Source organism: Tachyglossus aculeatus, chromosome 3 (assembly GCF_015852505.1).
Source record: "Tachyglossus aculeatus isolate mTacAcu1 chromosome 3, mTacAcu1.pri, whole genome shotgun sequence".
Classification (NCBI taxonomy): domain Eukaryota; kingdom Metazoa; phylum Chordata; class Mammalia; order Monotremata; family Tachyglossidae; genus Tachyglossus; species Tachyglossus aculeatus.
Genome location: NC_052068.1, coordinates 53,536,908 through 53,551,934, shown reverse-complemented (window position 1 = coordinate 53,551,934; position 15,027 = coordinate 53,536,908). Strand labels below are relative to the sequence as shown.

General features: G+C 42.6%; 1 protein-coding gene across 2 annotated transcripts in view; it reads left to right on the top strand.

Moving 5' to 3' along the window:
- BICC1 (BicC family RNA binding protein 1) overlaps positions 1-14,474 on the top strand; it is a 313,234-nt gene extending 298,760 nt beyond the window's left edge. Inside the window, exons 20-22 of one of the 2 annotated variants that reach the window (XM_038744154.1) lie at positions 2,221-2,320; positions 9,950-10,029; positions 11,857-11,926. In XM_038744154.1, the coding sequence (XP_038600082.1) occupies positions 2,221-2,320; positions 9,950-10,005 (156 nt within the window). In that variant the 3' untranslated portion in view covers positions 10,006-10,029; positions 11,857-11,926. Of the gene's footprint in view, positions 1-2,220; positions 2,321-9,949; positions 10,030-11,856 lie in introns of both variants that reach the window. The other variant, XM_038744153.1, reaches the window with a different exon arrangement.
- The last annotated feature ends 553 nt before the right edge of the window (positions 14,475-15,027 follow it).

The following is a 15,027-nucleotide window of genomic DNA, read 5'->3' as shown; positions in this document are numbered from 1 at the left end:
CCCCAAAGCACTTAAGTACTTATTTTTAAATTATGCACTGTAAATTATTTGTTCATATAAATGTCTCTCTCCCCCTCTAGACTGTAAGCTGGTTATGGGTAGGGAATGTGTCCATTTATTCTGTTGTATTGTACTTTCCCAAGTGCTTAGTACACAGTGCTCTGCACATAATAAGCACTCAATAAATATCATTGATTGATTAATAGGAGGAGAACCAAGAGAGGACAGTGTCAGTGAAGCCAAGGGTGGATAAAGTTTCAAAAAGAAGGGGGTGGTCTACAGTGTTGAAGGCTGCTGAGAGGTTTAGGAGGATTAGGGTAGAGTCTGTCAGATTTGGTGAGAAAAAGGTCATTAATTACTTTAGAGAGGGCTGTTTCTGTAGAGTGAAGGGAGCAGAAGCCAGACTGGAGAAGATCTAGGAGAGAATTGGAGAAGAGGCAGTGGAGACAGCAGCTGTAAACAACTCTCTCAAGTAATTTGGAGAGAATTTGGAGGGAGATGAACCGATAACCGGAAGGAGCCGTGGGGTCAAGGGAGAGTTTTTTTTAGGATAGGAGATACATAAGCAGTTTTGATGCATTTGGGCAGAAGCAGTTGGAAAGTGGACAGTTGAAGATAGCTGTCAAGGAGGGAAGGAGGGAGGGGGCAAGTGTTTTAAAAGAGTTTCAAGAGATGGGATCAGTAGCACAGGTTGGGGGGCCATTTAGAGAGGAGGTGAATTTAGAGAGGAGGCCAGAGATCTCCTCTTAAATTACTGCAGGGAATATAGGGAGAATGGAAGAAGGTGAAATTTAGGGAGTGGGGAAGATTGGAGAGGAAAAGGGAAGATTTTTAGGGAGACTGGGCCTGATGGTTTCAATTTTGAGGAAGTATGTGGCCAGATCTCAAGGGGAAAAAGATGGTGGGGGCTGGAAGACAGGAGAGTTGAGAAGGGAGTTAAATGTTTGGAACAGTTGTTGGGGGCCGTGGGTATGGAAGTGAATTAGAAAGGAGAAGTATTGTTGTTGGGCAGTGGAGAGGGCCTAAATGGAACAGGCTGGAATGATGTTCTGACTAGGAATTCTACAAAATCCCTGATGTTTCCCAAACAGAGAAGCAGCTTGGCTCAGTGGGTAGAGCACAGGCCTGGCAGTCAGAAGGACCTGGGTTCTAATACCGGCTCTGCCATCTGTCTGCTGTATGACCTTGGGCAAATCACTTCACTTTTCTGTGTCTGAGTTTCCTCGTTTGTAAAATGGGGATTGACGGTGAGCCCTATGTGGGACAAGGACTGTGTCCAACCTGATTATCTTGTATTTACCCCAGCACTTGGAACAGTGCCTGGCGTATAGTAAGTGCTTAATAAATACCTTGAGAAAAAAAAAAAACAGAGGTTCTCCTTATGTTTGGATATACTCTTTCTTGACATGTTTTAGCCCATTTCCTCTTTGTCATGCCTCTGTGAAATAGAGAACACTTAGTTCGAATCCTCCCTTTAAAGAACTGTAAAAATTATTTAAACTCAAACTTTTCCAATTCTGCTTATGAGGCTTATCAGTGCAGTAAGTGATATCTTTCTTACTGTCTCTGATCCAGATTAGCCTTTATACTATACATTTATCATGATGTGAACAACTTATTGGCCCAGAACTCACAGATAAATATTTTTTCAATGAACTGGCTTAGGATTTTTATGAGGATTTCTGGCATTAATTCTACAGTAAGTTGTTAAGTCTAACTGCTTGGTCTGTGTTTTTGCCCTGGATCAGGGGCATGGATATATTGAATGAGATTTCCTTGTATGATGAGGCTTGTTTTATTTTCCCTGAATCTTTATTATAGATCAGTCAAAGATGGTCAAAAATGAGTAGTATAGTCATTTTGCTTTTAAGTTTCCACCACATAGCTCCTCTGTTAGGTGGTGATAACTAGTAAGAGATACGTTGGAGAGGATATGTGATTTGTCCAGAATGACAGAGTGGATCAGTCTTGGTCCAAATGTTCTTTAATTAGTTGTCGTTACATCTAATTCTATAGGTTTGTTCCCACTCAAGAAATTTGGGGAAGGAGAGGTGGGTTAAGATAAAACTTTTTCTTTGGGAAGAATGTTTTCTTTTCCATCTTTCATTTAAGGAATTCTCTCTTCAATGACAAAGAAATCCATTACTGAAAACGATCATTGGAGATTGGATGACACCCGTCCCACATATAGTAGTTTTATAATCTGTTTCTTTTTTCTAGATTGATCTTCAGACATTCCTCACCCTCACTGATCAGGATTTGAAGGAACTGGGGATTACCACTTTTGGTGCCAGAAGGAAAATGCTGCTTGCAATCTCAGGTGAATATGACCAAGTTGACTATTGAATTTTGAAGTCATTAAAATCTGTGTCATTAGCCCTCTAAGCCTACTGGGCTGATTCTGTCATAACCATGGCAATTACCGTCTGTGCAGTGGCAATTTCTCTCTGTGCTAATGCTGAGACCGTGGTGCATGCTGGGAGACTCCTAACTCCTAACACTAAAGCATTGCTTGTATATCTGCTTTGAAGTCATGATTTCGTTGGAGCATACCTCTTCAGAAATCTTTAAACAGAAAATTCTGTTTTAACACATGAAAGGAGATGGAGGTGGGAAACCAGTATAGTGCTTTTTGCTGCTTCTGTTTGCCTCAAATGCAATAACTGAGTATAATAATTAGACTTCATTGTATGCAGTATGTTTCAGCTATGAACTGAAATCATTACTTCATGGGAACCAAGAGTCAGGTTAGGAATTTGTGTTTGGAGCAAGCAACATCCCTCTGCCATATAATTCTTAATACGAATGAACAGTTTGGATGTTGAAAAAGGAATGACCACCTAGCCAAAGTGGCTTGAGAAGTGATTGTCAGAGTGAAGGAGAGTAATATACCCCAGATTTTGTTCTTTTCATTCTGGGGTCCTAGGGAATGTTCTAGTTATCCACAAAACATCCTTACTATTTTTTAAGACTCTGAGTGTCATTACCAGTAATTCTGTTTGTGTAGAAAGTTTTATATTGGGGAAAGAAAATCTGTGATACTGATAAGAGAGTTATTGAGGGGTGTTCAGTGGACATAAAAGAAGGCAAGCTAGAGGAAAGTAATATTAATAATGATTGTGGGATTCCTTAAGCACTTAGGGTGTGCAAAACACTGGTCTAAGCACTGGGATAGATACAAGATAATCAGGTCATACACTCCCTAACCCATGTGGGGCTCACAGTCTGAGGGGGAGGGAGACCAGGTACATAATCCCATTTTATAAACAAGGAAACAGAGATGTCAACAGAGAAGTGAAGGGACTTGCCCAGGGTCACACAGCAGACAAGTGGTGGGGCTGATACCAGAACCCAGGTCCCCTGATTCCTGAGCCTTTGCTCTTTCCACTAGGCCTCATATGTTATGATTGTGATATCTCATCTGCAAAGGGTTTTCTGCACCCCCATCCCTATTAATCTATCCAAGCGCCAGGTCCTTTAAGAATGACTATTGTGCACTTTCCAAACGTGAAACTCAGTGGTTTGCAATAAGAATAATAATAATGATGGCATTTAAGCACTTACTATGTGCCAAGCACTGTTCTAAGCTCTGGGGGAGATACAAGGTAATCAGGCTGTACCATGTGGGGCTCACAGTCTTAATCCCCATTTTACAGGTGAGGTAACTGAGGCCCATTGAAGTTAAATGACTTGCCCAAAGTCACACAGCTGACAAGTGGCAGAGCCAGGATTAGAACACATGACCTGTGACTCCCAAGCCTGTGCTCTTACCACTAAGCCACGCTGCTTTTCCTGCAATATCATCTGTTTCCTAGTGGTATGCACCTCTCTAAATTGAGTTTCTTAAAACCCTAATCCTGGGAAGAATCTTTTGATTTTTATGTTATTTGTTAAGTGTTTACTAGGTGCCAGGCACTGTACCAAGCACTGAGATTGATACAAGCTAAGCAGGTTGGACATAGTCCGTGTCCCACATGGAGCTCACAGTCTTTCCCCATTTTCAGATGAGGTAACTGAGGTAACTGAGAGAAGTGAAGTGACTTGCCCATGGTCATACAGCAGACAAGTGGCACAACTGGAGTTAGAATCCAGGTCTTTCTGACTCTCTGTGCTCTATCCACTAGACTACTTTCCTAAACTATTCCATCCCATAGTGAAGTGGTGGAAGGGCATTTTCTCAAATATGACCACTGTGATCTCATGCAGCTGGTGGAGGACTTTGGGCAGCTGTAATAGCTGTTTCCTCTGCTGTTGCCTCAGTTGTATTTATTGAGCTTTTACTGTGTGCAGAGGACTATACTAAGTGCTTGGGCGAGTACAATATAACAAGTACAGAATAACAATATGACAGACACATTCCCTGCCCATAAGGAGCTTATAGTCTAGAGACAAGCCCCACCATGCTGCTGTCAGCTCTGCCACCTTCAGTGAAGAAGCTGATTTGCTTTATGGCCGTTGACCACATAACCATGGCCGTAAAGTAAGCTTGTGCCCCCTGCCTCTTCTGCCAACCCCCCCACGCACAGTTAAAGCAGTGGATGCAGTAACCTCAGTTATTGCAAGTACACTGTAGCGTTGGAGGATGATGTTGATGATGGTATTTGTTAATCTTCTCACCTGCCTCCTCACTCACACTCCTTTCCCCTGTAAATCCATATTACTCCCTCACAGAGCTCTCCACTCTCTTGACCCCATCCATCTTTCTGAGCGCCTCACACCCCACCTCGCCTCCCTCTCCTCTCTACCTAGTCTTGATGATCAGATTACCGCTCTCAACTCTACCTTTTCTACTCAGCTAGACTCACTCGCTCCCCTTTCCCTTCGCCGCTCTCATACCACTAACCCACAGCCCTGGATCACTGCCACTGTTCGCCTTCTTCGCTCTTATGCCCGAGCTGCTGAACGCTGCTGGCTAAAGTCTAAACACCATGCCAACCTCGTTCACTTCAGGTTTATCCTTTCCTGCCTTAACTCAGCCCTCTCTTCTGCCAGACAAAACTATTTCTCCTCCCTTATTGACACCCATGCCCATCACCCCTGCCATCTCTTCCGTACATTCAACTCCCTTCTCAGGCCCCCGGTTCCTCCCCCTCCTCCTTCCCTCACCCACAACGATCTGGCCTCCTACTTCATTAACAAAATTAAATCCATCAGGTCTGACCTCCCCAAAGTCACTTCCCCACCTTCTCCAACCCCCTGGCTCTCAACACTCTCTGCTACTCTCCCATCCTTCCCAGCAGTATCCTCAGAGGAGCTCTCCTCCCTCCTCTCAAGTGCTACTCCAGCCACCTGTGCTTCTGACCCCATTCCCTCTCATCTCATGAAATCTCTCGCTCCATCCCTTCTCCCCTCCTTAACCTCCATCTTCAACTGCTCACTCTCCACTGGTTCCTTCCCCTCTGCCTTCAAACATGCCCATGTCTCTCCCATTCTAAAAAAACCCTCTCTTGACCCCACCTCACCTTCTAGTTATCGCCCCATATCCCTCCTACCATTCCTTTCCAAAATCCCTTAACGAGTTGTCTACACGTGCTGCCTCGAATTCCTCAACACCAACTCTCTCCTCGACCCCCTACAGTCTAGCTTCCATCCCCTATATTCCACGGAAACTGCCCTCTCAAAGGTCACCAATGACTTCCTGCTTGCCAAATCCAACGGCTCGTACTCTATCCTAATCCTCCTCGAACTCTCAGCTGCCTTCGACACTGTGGACCACCCCCTTCTCCTCAACATGCTATCCGACCTTGGCTTCACAGACTCCATCCTCTCCTGGTTCTCCTCTTATCTCTCCGGTCGTTCATTCTCAGTCTCTTTTGCAGGCTCCTCCTCCCCTTCCCATCCCCTTACTGTGGGGGTTCCCCAAGGTTCAGTTCTTGGTCGCCTTCTGTTCTCGATGTACACGCACTCCCTTGGTGACCTCATTCGCTCCCACGGCTTCAACTATCATCTCTACGCTGATGACACACAGATCTACATCTCTGCCCCTGCTCTCTCCCCCTCTCTCCAGGCTCGCATCTCCTCCTGCCTTCAGGACATCTCCATCTGGATGTCTACCCGCCACCTAAAACTCAACATGTCCAAGACTGAACTCCTTGTCTTCCCTCCCAAACCCTGCCCTCTCCCTGACTTTCCCATCTCTGTTGACAGCACTACCATCCTTCCCGTCTCACAAGCCCGCAACCTTGGAGTCATCCTCGACTCTGCTCTCTCATTCACCCCTCACATCCAAGCCGTCACCAAAACCTGCCGGTCTCAGCTCCACAACATTGCCAAGATCCACCCTTTCCTCTCCATCCAAACTGCTACCCTGCTCGTTCAAGCTCTCATCCTATCCCGTCTGGACTACTGTATCAGCCTTCTCTCTGATCTCTCATCCTCATGTCTCTCCGCACTTCAATCATGCTTCATGCTGCTGCCTGGATTGTCTTTGTCCAGAAACGCTCTGGGCATGTTACTCCCCTCCTCAAAAATCTCCAGTGGCTACCAATCAATCAATCTGCGCATCAGGCAGAAACTCCTCACCCTCGGCTTCAAGGCTCTCCATCACCTCCCCCCCTCCTACCTCACCTCCCGTCTCTCCTTCTACAGCCCAGCCCGCACCCTCCGCTCCTCTGCCGCTAATCTCCTCACCGTGCCTCGTTCTCGCCTGTCCCGCCATCGACCCCCGGCCCACGTCATCCCCCGGGCCTAGAATGCCCTCCTTCTGCCCTTCTGCCAAGCTAGCTCTCTTCCTCCCTTCAAGGCCCTACTGAGAGCTCACCTCCTCCAGGAGGCCTTCCCAAACTGAGCCCCTTCCTTCCTCTCCCCCTCGTCCCTCTCTCCATCCCCCTCATCTCACCTCCTTCCCTTCCCCACAGCACCTGTATATATCTATATATGTTTGTACATATTTATTACTCTATTTATTTTACTTGTACATATCTATTCTATTTATTTTATTTTGTTAGTATGTTTGGTTTTGTTCTCTGTCTCCCCCTTTTAGACTGTGAGCCCACTGTTGGGTAGGGACTGTCTCTATATGTTGCCAACTTGTACTTCCCAAGCACTTAGTACAGTGCTCTGCACACAGTAAGCGCTCAATAAATACGATTGATTGATTGATTAAGCACTTATTATGTGCCAAGCACTGTTCTAAGGGCTGAGAATGGAGAGGGTAAGAGCTAATTAATTAATTAATTCATTCAACCATATTTATTGAGCACTTACTGTGTGCAGAGCACTGTACTAAACACTTGGGAAGTACAAGTTGGCAACATATAGAGACAGTCCCTACCCAACAAAGGGCTCACAAGCTAATGATATGAAGAGGGGAGAAGTGAGAGTACAAAGGTGTGTTGGTGAGGCCAGAAGGGACAGGGTAAGGCAGCAGAAGAAGGAAAGTCTGGGTGGGAGCGTGATTTGGGAAAAGTTGGTGTTAAGGGAGGTGGTGGTGGTACAGGGAGGAAGAGGAGGAGCATTGGGTGAAGGAAGGTGCCAGTGGACAGTGGGGAGTGACTGGACAAGGAGTATGTCTGTCAACTCTTGGGGAAGCAACATAGCTTAGTGGATAGAGCACAGGCCCGAAAGTCAGGAGGTCCTGGGTTCTAATACCAGCTCTAACACTTGTCTGCTGGGTGACCTTGGGCAAGTCACTTCACTTCTCTGTGCCTCAGTTACCTCATCTGTAAAATGGGGATGAAAACTGTGAGCCCAGTGTGGGACAGGAACTGCGTTGAACCCAGTTACCTTGTATCTACTCCAGCACTTAGTAGGGTACCTGGTACATAGTAGCACTTAACAAATGCCACTATTATTGTTATATTGTACTCTTCCAAGCACTTAGAACACAGTAAGCACTTGATAAATTTAATTGATTGATTAAATGGTTGGGAAGCTGAAGAATGGGTGGGTGGGAGGAAGAGGAGGGCTCAGACTGAGGATTGAGAGCAGATTATGAAGGCAAGTGAGGCTGGGGGTAAGATGAGTGAGTTAGGCATAAGATGATCCTGTCAGGGCCTGAGAGATAAATCTCTTGTCTGGCTATATTTATTAACATATTGGGTTAATTTAACTACTGAACCTCTACTGACTGGCCTCTGGATCAACTCTGTGCTCAGATTAATTGAGCAAATCCAGAAATACACCCTACATTAATTCCTTCTTTCAAAATACCATTTTCAAGCTGATTAATTTTGAATCTTGGCAAAATAAAATATTTACTGTTCACACACTGCTTGTGATATATTTGCAGACATGAACTATTATGATGTAATAGAAATATTGTTCAACCATCATATTAATTTTGGCCAATGATTCCTAGTGCATATGGAGTTTCTGTTCACAATAACAGTGTAATGGAAAAGTAAGTTCAGGCACTGACTCAATTTCAAAATTTGTATAGCTTTGAGAAATCAGCACCTACTCTGAAACGTTTTTATATGGAGTTCATGACCCTTCAAATAAGTCAAGTCCATAGAACTTGTTTGTTAAAGGATCTTTTTGGAAAAAATACTCTTTATTTAAGAAAAAAACCTTCATTTTTTCATATTGATTATCTGATCCCCCTATACAGCCCAACTCCATTGGTAAATTCACATGGGCTCTTTAGCTTTTTTTATTTGGTGGACTTGGTTTTATATGTCCTGTCACAGAAGGAGGTATTTGGTCCTTTAAATATAGTAATAATAAATAATTTATATGGTATTTGTCAAGTGTTTACTATGAACCAGGCATTGTACTTAAGCGCTAGGGTAGATACAAGATAATTAGGTTGGATACAGTCCCTGTCCCACATGGGATTTACAATCTTAATCCCCATTTCACAGATGAGGTAACTGAGTCACAGAGAAGTTAAGTGACTTGCCAGAGGTCACACAGCAGACTAGTGACAGAGCCGGAATTAGAAGCCAAGTCCTTCTGACTCCCAGGACTGTGCTCTATCCACTAGGCCATGCTACTTCTCTAAAGACAGGTTTAAAGATAGATTCTTCTTTAAAGTTAGGTTTGGCCTTTTTTGGTTGAGAACTCAAGGTGGAATGTGGCAAATCATTTTCTCTGAAAATTCTAGGCCACTGTAGAGAAGTCATACATCGCAAAAGATAAATTTGAAAACTTAGTTCCCTTGAGATGAAGAAAGTTGTTTTTCCACAGTGATTTCTTCCCAGTTGTTTGGCAGATCCACTCTTGGGCATTTTCCTGGCATTCTCCTCTCTCCATCTAAAGGGATAGGCAACAAAGGAAGAGGGTGGACTTCTTGTCCCCGGTGGCATTGCTTCTGTGATAGTGCCCACTGGATGGCAGCTGCTGGTCCATGCCTTGGTTGGGATTTTGTTATGCCAACATGAAGACAACATGGCACAGTCTTTCTCTTGGCTTCCAGACAGCCAGAGGGATGCTGCCTGCATTGGATTGGCCATTCTCTGAGATGGGCAGGAGGCATCAGAGGGAGGCTCTTCTCTTCTTCATGCCCAAAAGGGGTGCAGTCAGCCCTTCTCACACTGCAGGAGAATATGTGACCTGAACCCTCGGCCCCTGAGCCACGTATTTGCTGACCACAGGCACCAGAGGTGAAAAGTCCCTTCCAAGCCCTCAGAGTCTCATGATTTTAAAATAGCCCTTTTCCCAACTAGAAAGCCTAATTGAATACTAGATTATCTAAAGGAATTTGTTAGCATAAGAAAGGTTCATTTGGCCTAGTCGGGTCTGTTGGTTACACTAAAGGGAAAATGTGGCTTGCTTCAGGCTTGCCAAACAAGCAGTTAAAAATAGAGCCAAATTCCATTACATCTGCCAACTCCAGTTTCTGACAGTGGAAACACAAGTCTTGAAAGCTGTAGGATTTTCTGAGAAAGTCTTAGCAAGTGGCTAGCTGGACGTGCAGGGTCCTGTCAAGACAGAGGCTAGCATCCTGCTGACAGGCTTCTCTCCAAAGCCTCAGGTAGATCTAACATTTCCCACCCTATTCTTTTAGTTTGTGACTCTGTTCAGATCCGCAACAAGATCCTGAGAGCTGCCAGGATTGTGTGAAACTTGGAAATACAAGGATTGAAGGTTGGTATTTTCCCCCCAAACTCTCCCTCAGCTTCACTGACAAGTTCAGGAAGAAATTTGCTCTGGTTGAGATGATGGTTTCTTGAAGATTTTCAGAATGGGCTTGAAAACCTGTCATTTTGTTATCCAAGAAGGTTGTGGAAATGTGATGTACTGTAGAAGAAGTGTTTCTTTGGGAAATTGGTGGTTTCCCTGGCTCAGAAAAATTCAACCGATGTGGTGTTTCTTTTATGATAAGTTCTGACTCTTTGCACACAGTCCTGACTCTCTACACACAGTAAGCGCTCAATAAATAGATTGAATGAATTTTTACCATGTTACATGTGGTTATGCCAATGCCTTCATTAGTCCTCTTTGATTTCCAAGCTCAAACGCATGGATTGTGCTGGAGTGAAATGGCTATCGTATTGCTTTCTTCATTTTTGATATGGGATGTAACATTTTCTGAGAATATTTCAAGTTGGTTCTTTAACTCTGGTTTTTAGAGGATGCATGTTCATTTTTATAGCTTAGATGTGGCAATGGTCTTTGTGGCTTATGGGCAAATATTCCGCTAAGAGATGAAGCCCCGTGGCTTGAAGAAGCCATGATTCCTGCACAGGCTTGGCTGGAGGAATGAATTCTGTCCTAACTACCTCATCCTTTTTGTTTCCAACATTCTTTTCATTCATTTCTAAAGGCCTAACTTGCTTAGTTTAATCTGAATCAAAAATGATGCTTGACTTTTATTAAAATGATGTTGCTAGTCTGCGTACATCTAACAATAACCTGTCTTGTTCACCCGGAATCAATGTGACATTGTTTCAGGTCATTGTTTGTATAAATTGGATTTAGTATAATGAAGATGATTCCATCAGAATGGGCTACTTTTTTTATCATTGAACTTCTGGTTGTACTGTTGGAAAATATCCCTTTGCTGTTTTGTTATTTACAAAAAAAAAATGCATTGAAACAATATTAGCTTTCTCTTCATTTCTTTAAAACATGAAGAAATCACACAAACTACTCCTTGAAAAATTAGCCTAGACTTCTTTCATGTATCAATTGTCCTGGCTGCTGGCATCTTTATTCAGTAGCATTTCCTTGGTCATCTCCATCAGAGAAACTGCAGGGGAAAGTATATGAGCTCACTGGGCAGGGAATGTGTCTGTAGTTGTACTCTCCCAAGTACAGCACTTTGCACACAGTAAGTGCTCAATAAATGCAATTGAATGAAAAGTACAATTGAATGAAAGACCCCTTCCGTCTCATTTTATGTTTGGAAATGGCTACCTAAGTAGCCATTTGAAAGTGTAATATGTTTGCTCCATAAACTCATGTTCACACTTTTGCTGTTCACATTTAACTGTTTGATCGGGGTTGAAATGTTTCAGTGTTATAAAATGTTTTAAACTTACATTTCATTGCATTTTTGATTTCCTGCAAAAATGTGTCATCTGTGGCCAACTCCTCTATTGATCTTGAGTGTGCTTGGGCAGGGACTTGCTGTGCTTTTTCCTCTTGACTAGTGGCAGCTGGGGGGAAGTTTGGGTGGGATCAGTCAGGTCAGTCACTTTATCATCAAAGGTTTGTCTTTGGTATGTTGCCAAATCTCTGCTATTAAACCTGGGTTCTTTATTTCATCCCTACAGAGAATATTTGAATTAGAATGGTTTGCCTCTTGCTTCTGGTCTTTCAACCACCAACGCAGACTCCATTCCAATATCATGTGCTGTGTAAAGCCATGTCATTACCACGAACTCGTCTCCAAAGCCCCCCGTGAATCTTTCTTCAGATCCAAACATTAAACCCTTTCCTTTGTCTCTCCCTCCTCTTTCTCTTCTCCAGAACTGAATAAAAACCGAAGAAAGCTTTTTGATCCGACAAACGCACGGGCTTCTTTCCTGGAAGGCGGGGCCAGCGGAAGGCTGCCACGCCAGTATCACGCAGACATTGCTAGCGTCAGTGGTCGCTGGTAGCACTAAACTGTTGGCATGCATTCAATGAACAGTTAAAATGGCCCCAGGAAACCTGTGGACAGCCTTCACTGCACACCACCCTCAGCACTTTGGGCGATGGATATCAAGGACCAAAGCATTATCTTTGCACAAGTCTTACTTGTGCCCCCCCCCAAAAAAAAGAAGATAGAAAACTAGAAAACACTTTCCTGCCTATCATCCTTCAGGACACCAAAAGTGGATTACTTTTTACTTCTGTAGATTGGACAGAATTTGCAATAATAAGATAGATTTTTTTTGTTTAGTATTTTATTAACTATAACTATAATGTATGCACTGATTTTTTTACTTTGAATGAAGGAATAATTGGACCGCTGGGATGCCAGAGAGGGTGGACTGTTGGTTTTTATCAAGATGGGATTTTCTGGTACTGCTTCAAAATAATTATTGAGGTCTTTCAGCACTTTACATGTTCTGATTTCTTGTCCTGTGGAAATATTTTTCTCTCTGTCATTTCCATAGCAAATGCCTTATTGGTGTAAATCAAATTTAGTCATGTGTTATGACAGTAGATAAAATTGTCTCCTGATAACGGTACTAGATCTCTGTAGAATATTCCACAATTGATGGGGAAATGTTCCAAAGGGAATTCTCTTGGACCAGGACCAATCATATTCATTTCATTTCATTTAGTATCATAGAAACATGTAACAATAAAACTAGTTCACTATAACAGGTGCAATGAAAGACCAAAATGGACTTTGCAATATTAACCCTTTGCAGTCATATTTAACTGCCGCCTGTATTGCTAAAAAAGATTTTAATGGTTGTCTGAAGGCAAAGGGCTATTTTTAGTATACTGACACTAAAGAATATCTATTTATATCAAACTTTTATTTTTAGATTCTATAAGCCTACAGTACATAACAGATTGAACTGAAAATCTACTAAAGATTTATGGTAGAAAAATGAAAGGCATTCATAAAACTTGAGCCTGAGACCATTCATTGGTTTAGACAGACAACTAATTGTTTTTGACAAGACAGCACTGTTGCCATTATAACATGAAGCATGTGTTCTGGTACTTTCTTCACGTGTAGTGGAGATCAGGGAACACACATCCATGCTGAGTTACTTTAGACTGGTGATTGTCAAGAAAGAAGGTTTTAACCTTTCAGATGAGAACACTCCAAGAGTGATTGGGTTAAAAAAAAAAGAGGCCATGGTGGAAATGGTTAGAGCTCACTATTGCATTCATATACTGTGAAAGTCCAAGAAATCTGGCAATATTGTTTCCTGTGTCTTTTCAGATGTTGTCTTAGCAATTTATGAAGGGTTCAAATGTCCTGAAGAAAATCATGAAGTGCCTCTCTTTCTGCAATGCAATATTCATTTTTGAAGAACGTTAATTTGTTGAAATACTTTCCCAGAGGAAATATTGTGAATTACTGTACTGTAATGACCTATTTATGTTCAGTGTTCAAACATTTATAAATGGACATAAACCACTGTTGGAGGCTCTTAACAAAAGGCATTAGATTAGCATTTACAGTTGGTGGGCATTTTATGCAAACATGGTGTGAGAAATACTTGCCTGACCCTTTCCACAGTGATTTTTGCTTTTAAGGAAAGAAGGTAAATCAAGGAGCGATTTTGCACGCACAGAGGAATTTGGGGCATCTTCCTAGCAGTCAGTGGTTACATTGAGGGCATAGATAATGAGGCAATCATAAAACTATCAACTGTAATTAGCAGTGAGGGGCTGCTCAGTCTTGGTTTAGACCCAGGCCACTTAATGATGTGTTAACTGAATGACTGTCACAACAAATAGAATTGGTTGGAATCATTTCCAGTCTATAAGCTAATATGGCTCAGTGTGACTTCCCAAATCTCTTTAGTTACACATTCATCTGGAAGGAAGGGATTCCCGGGGTGTTCCATTGTTTGGCTGAACCTGAACTCTGACTTGAGCTGTTTGTTTTAGCTAGAACATAAGGCAGGAGAGACATTGAAGGGCATCCGTCTTTTCTCTGTGAATGCATACCACACACTTCAGCAGTTTTCTCGGAGGAAGTTGAAATGAGTATACGGGATTCAGCCGGGAGGGGTCCTTAGAGGTGGACATGTTCCGAGCTAAGCCAGAGTGAAGGGTGGCCCAGGGAAACATTGCATTCAGTAGGGCTGCACAAGAAACCAAAACACACTGGAAAGGAATTTTCTCACTTCTTTTGGATTCCACAAAGGGAATATGACACTGCAGTGTACGGTGTTGTCAGTGTTATGTTATGCACAAAGAGTTGGATTGTTCGATGAAAATGTTAGTTTAAAATCTGTGCCTTAATAGCGACCAGATATCTGTAAATATAGAGCAGATACGGATTGTAATTTTGTGTGGGTTTGTGTCCTGTTAGTCGATTTTTAAGAAATGAAATATGGAATTAAACATTAAAAATGGGAATTTTGCCAAATTAATCAATTGTTATATGAAAATAAATTTATATAACCCCCTTGCATTGTGCATGGTAAATGATGTGTGGTTCATAATGTGAAAAGACTGCCTGACTAGCTATTGGTATTAATAATTTCAGTTGGACTGTAGCTATTGGAGTAGTGTTGGATTTACAGTTCGCTTTTTATTGTTACAATTGAATTCCTAGAGTTCCAGTATTCTTGTTTGTAGCCAAAGTAGTTTGGGGCAGGAGAGACAGACATACTGTAACTACCCTCTCCATGACCCGTAGTCAGGCGTGGTTCCATTTTTGCATCGTTATGCAGTGATGGGAGATGGTTTTATTTTTGTGATTTGCAGTAAGTCAGTTCTCTCAGTTTAGTATTTCAGCAAACCTCTTGCAGAAAGAATGAGGGCTAGTTACTTCTAAAAGTTTCACTTCAGTGGTGAGTGGACTATTGCATCATCGTGACATACTGGGAGTCTGTTACCACATGGCTAAATTCATTCTGAAAGAAATTCTGTATTAATGACAAAACAAAAGAATTTATAGACCAAACAAATGGAGAGAAGAGACAGAAATCACCTCTCAGAATGAAAATTCAACCCATG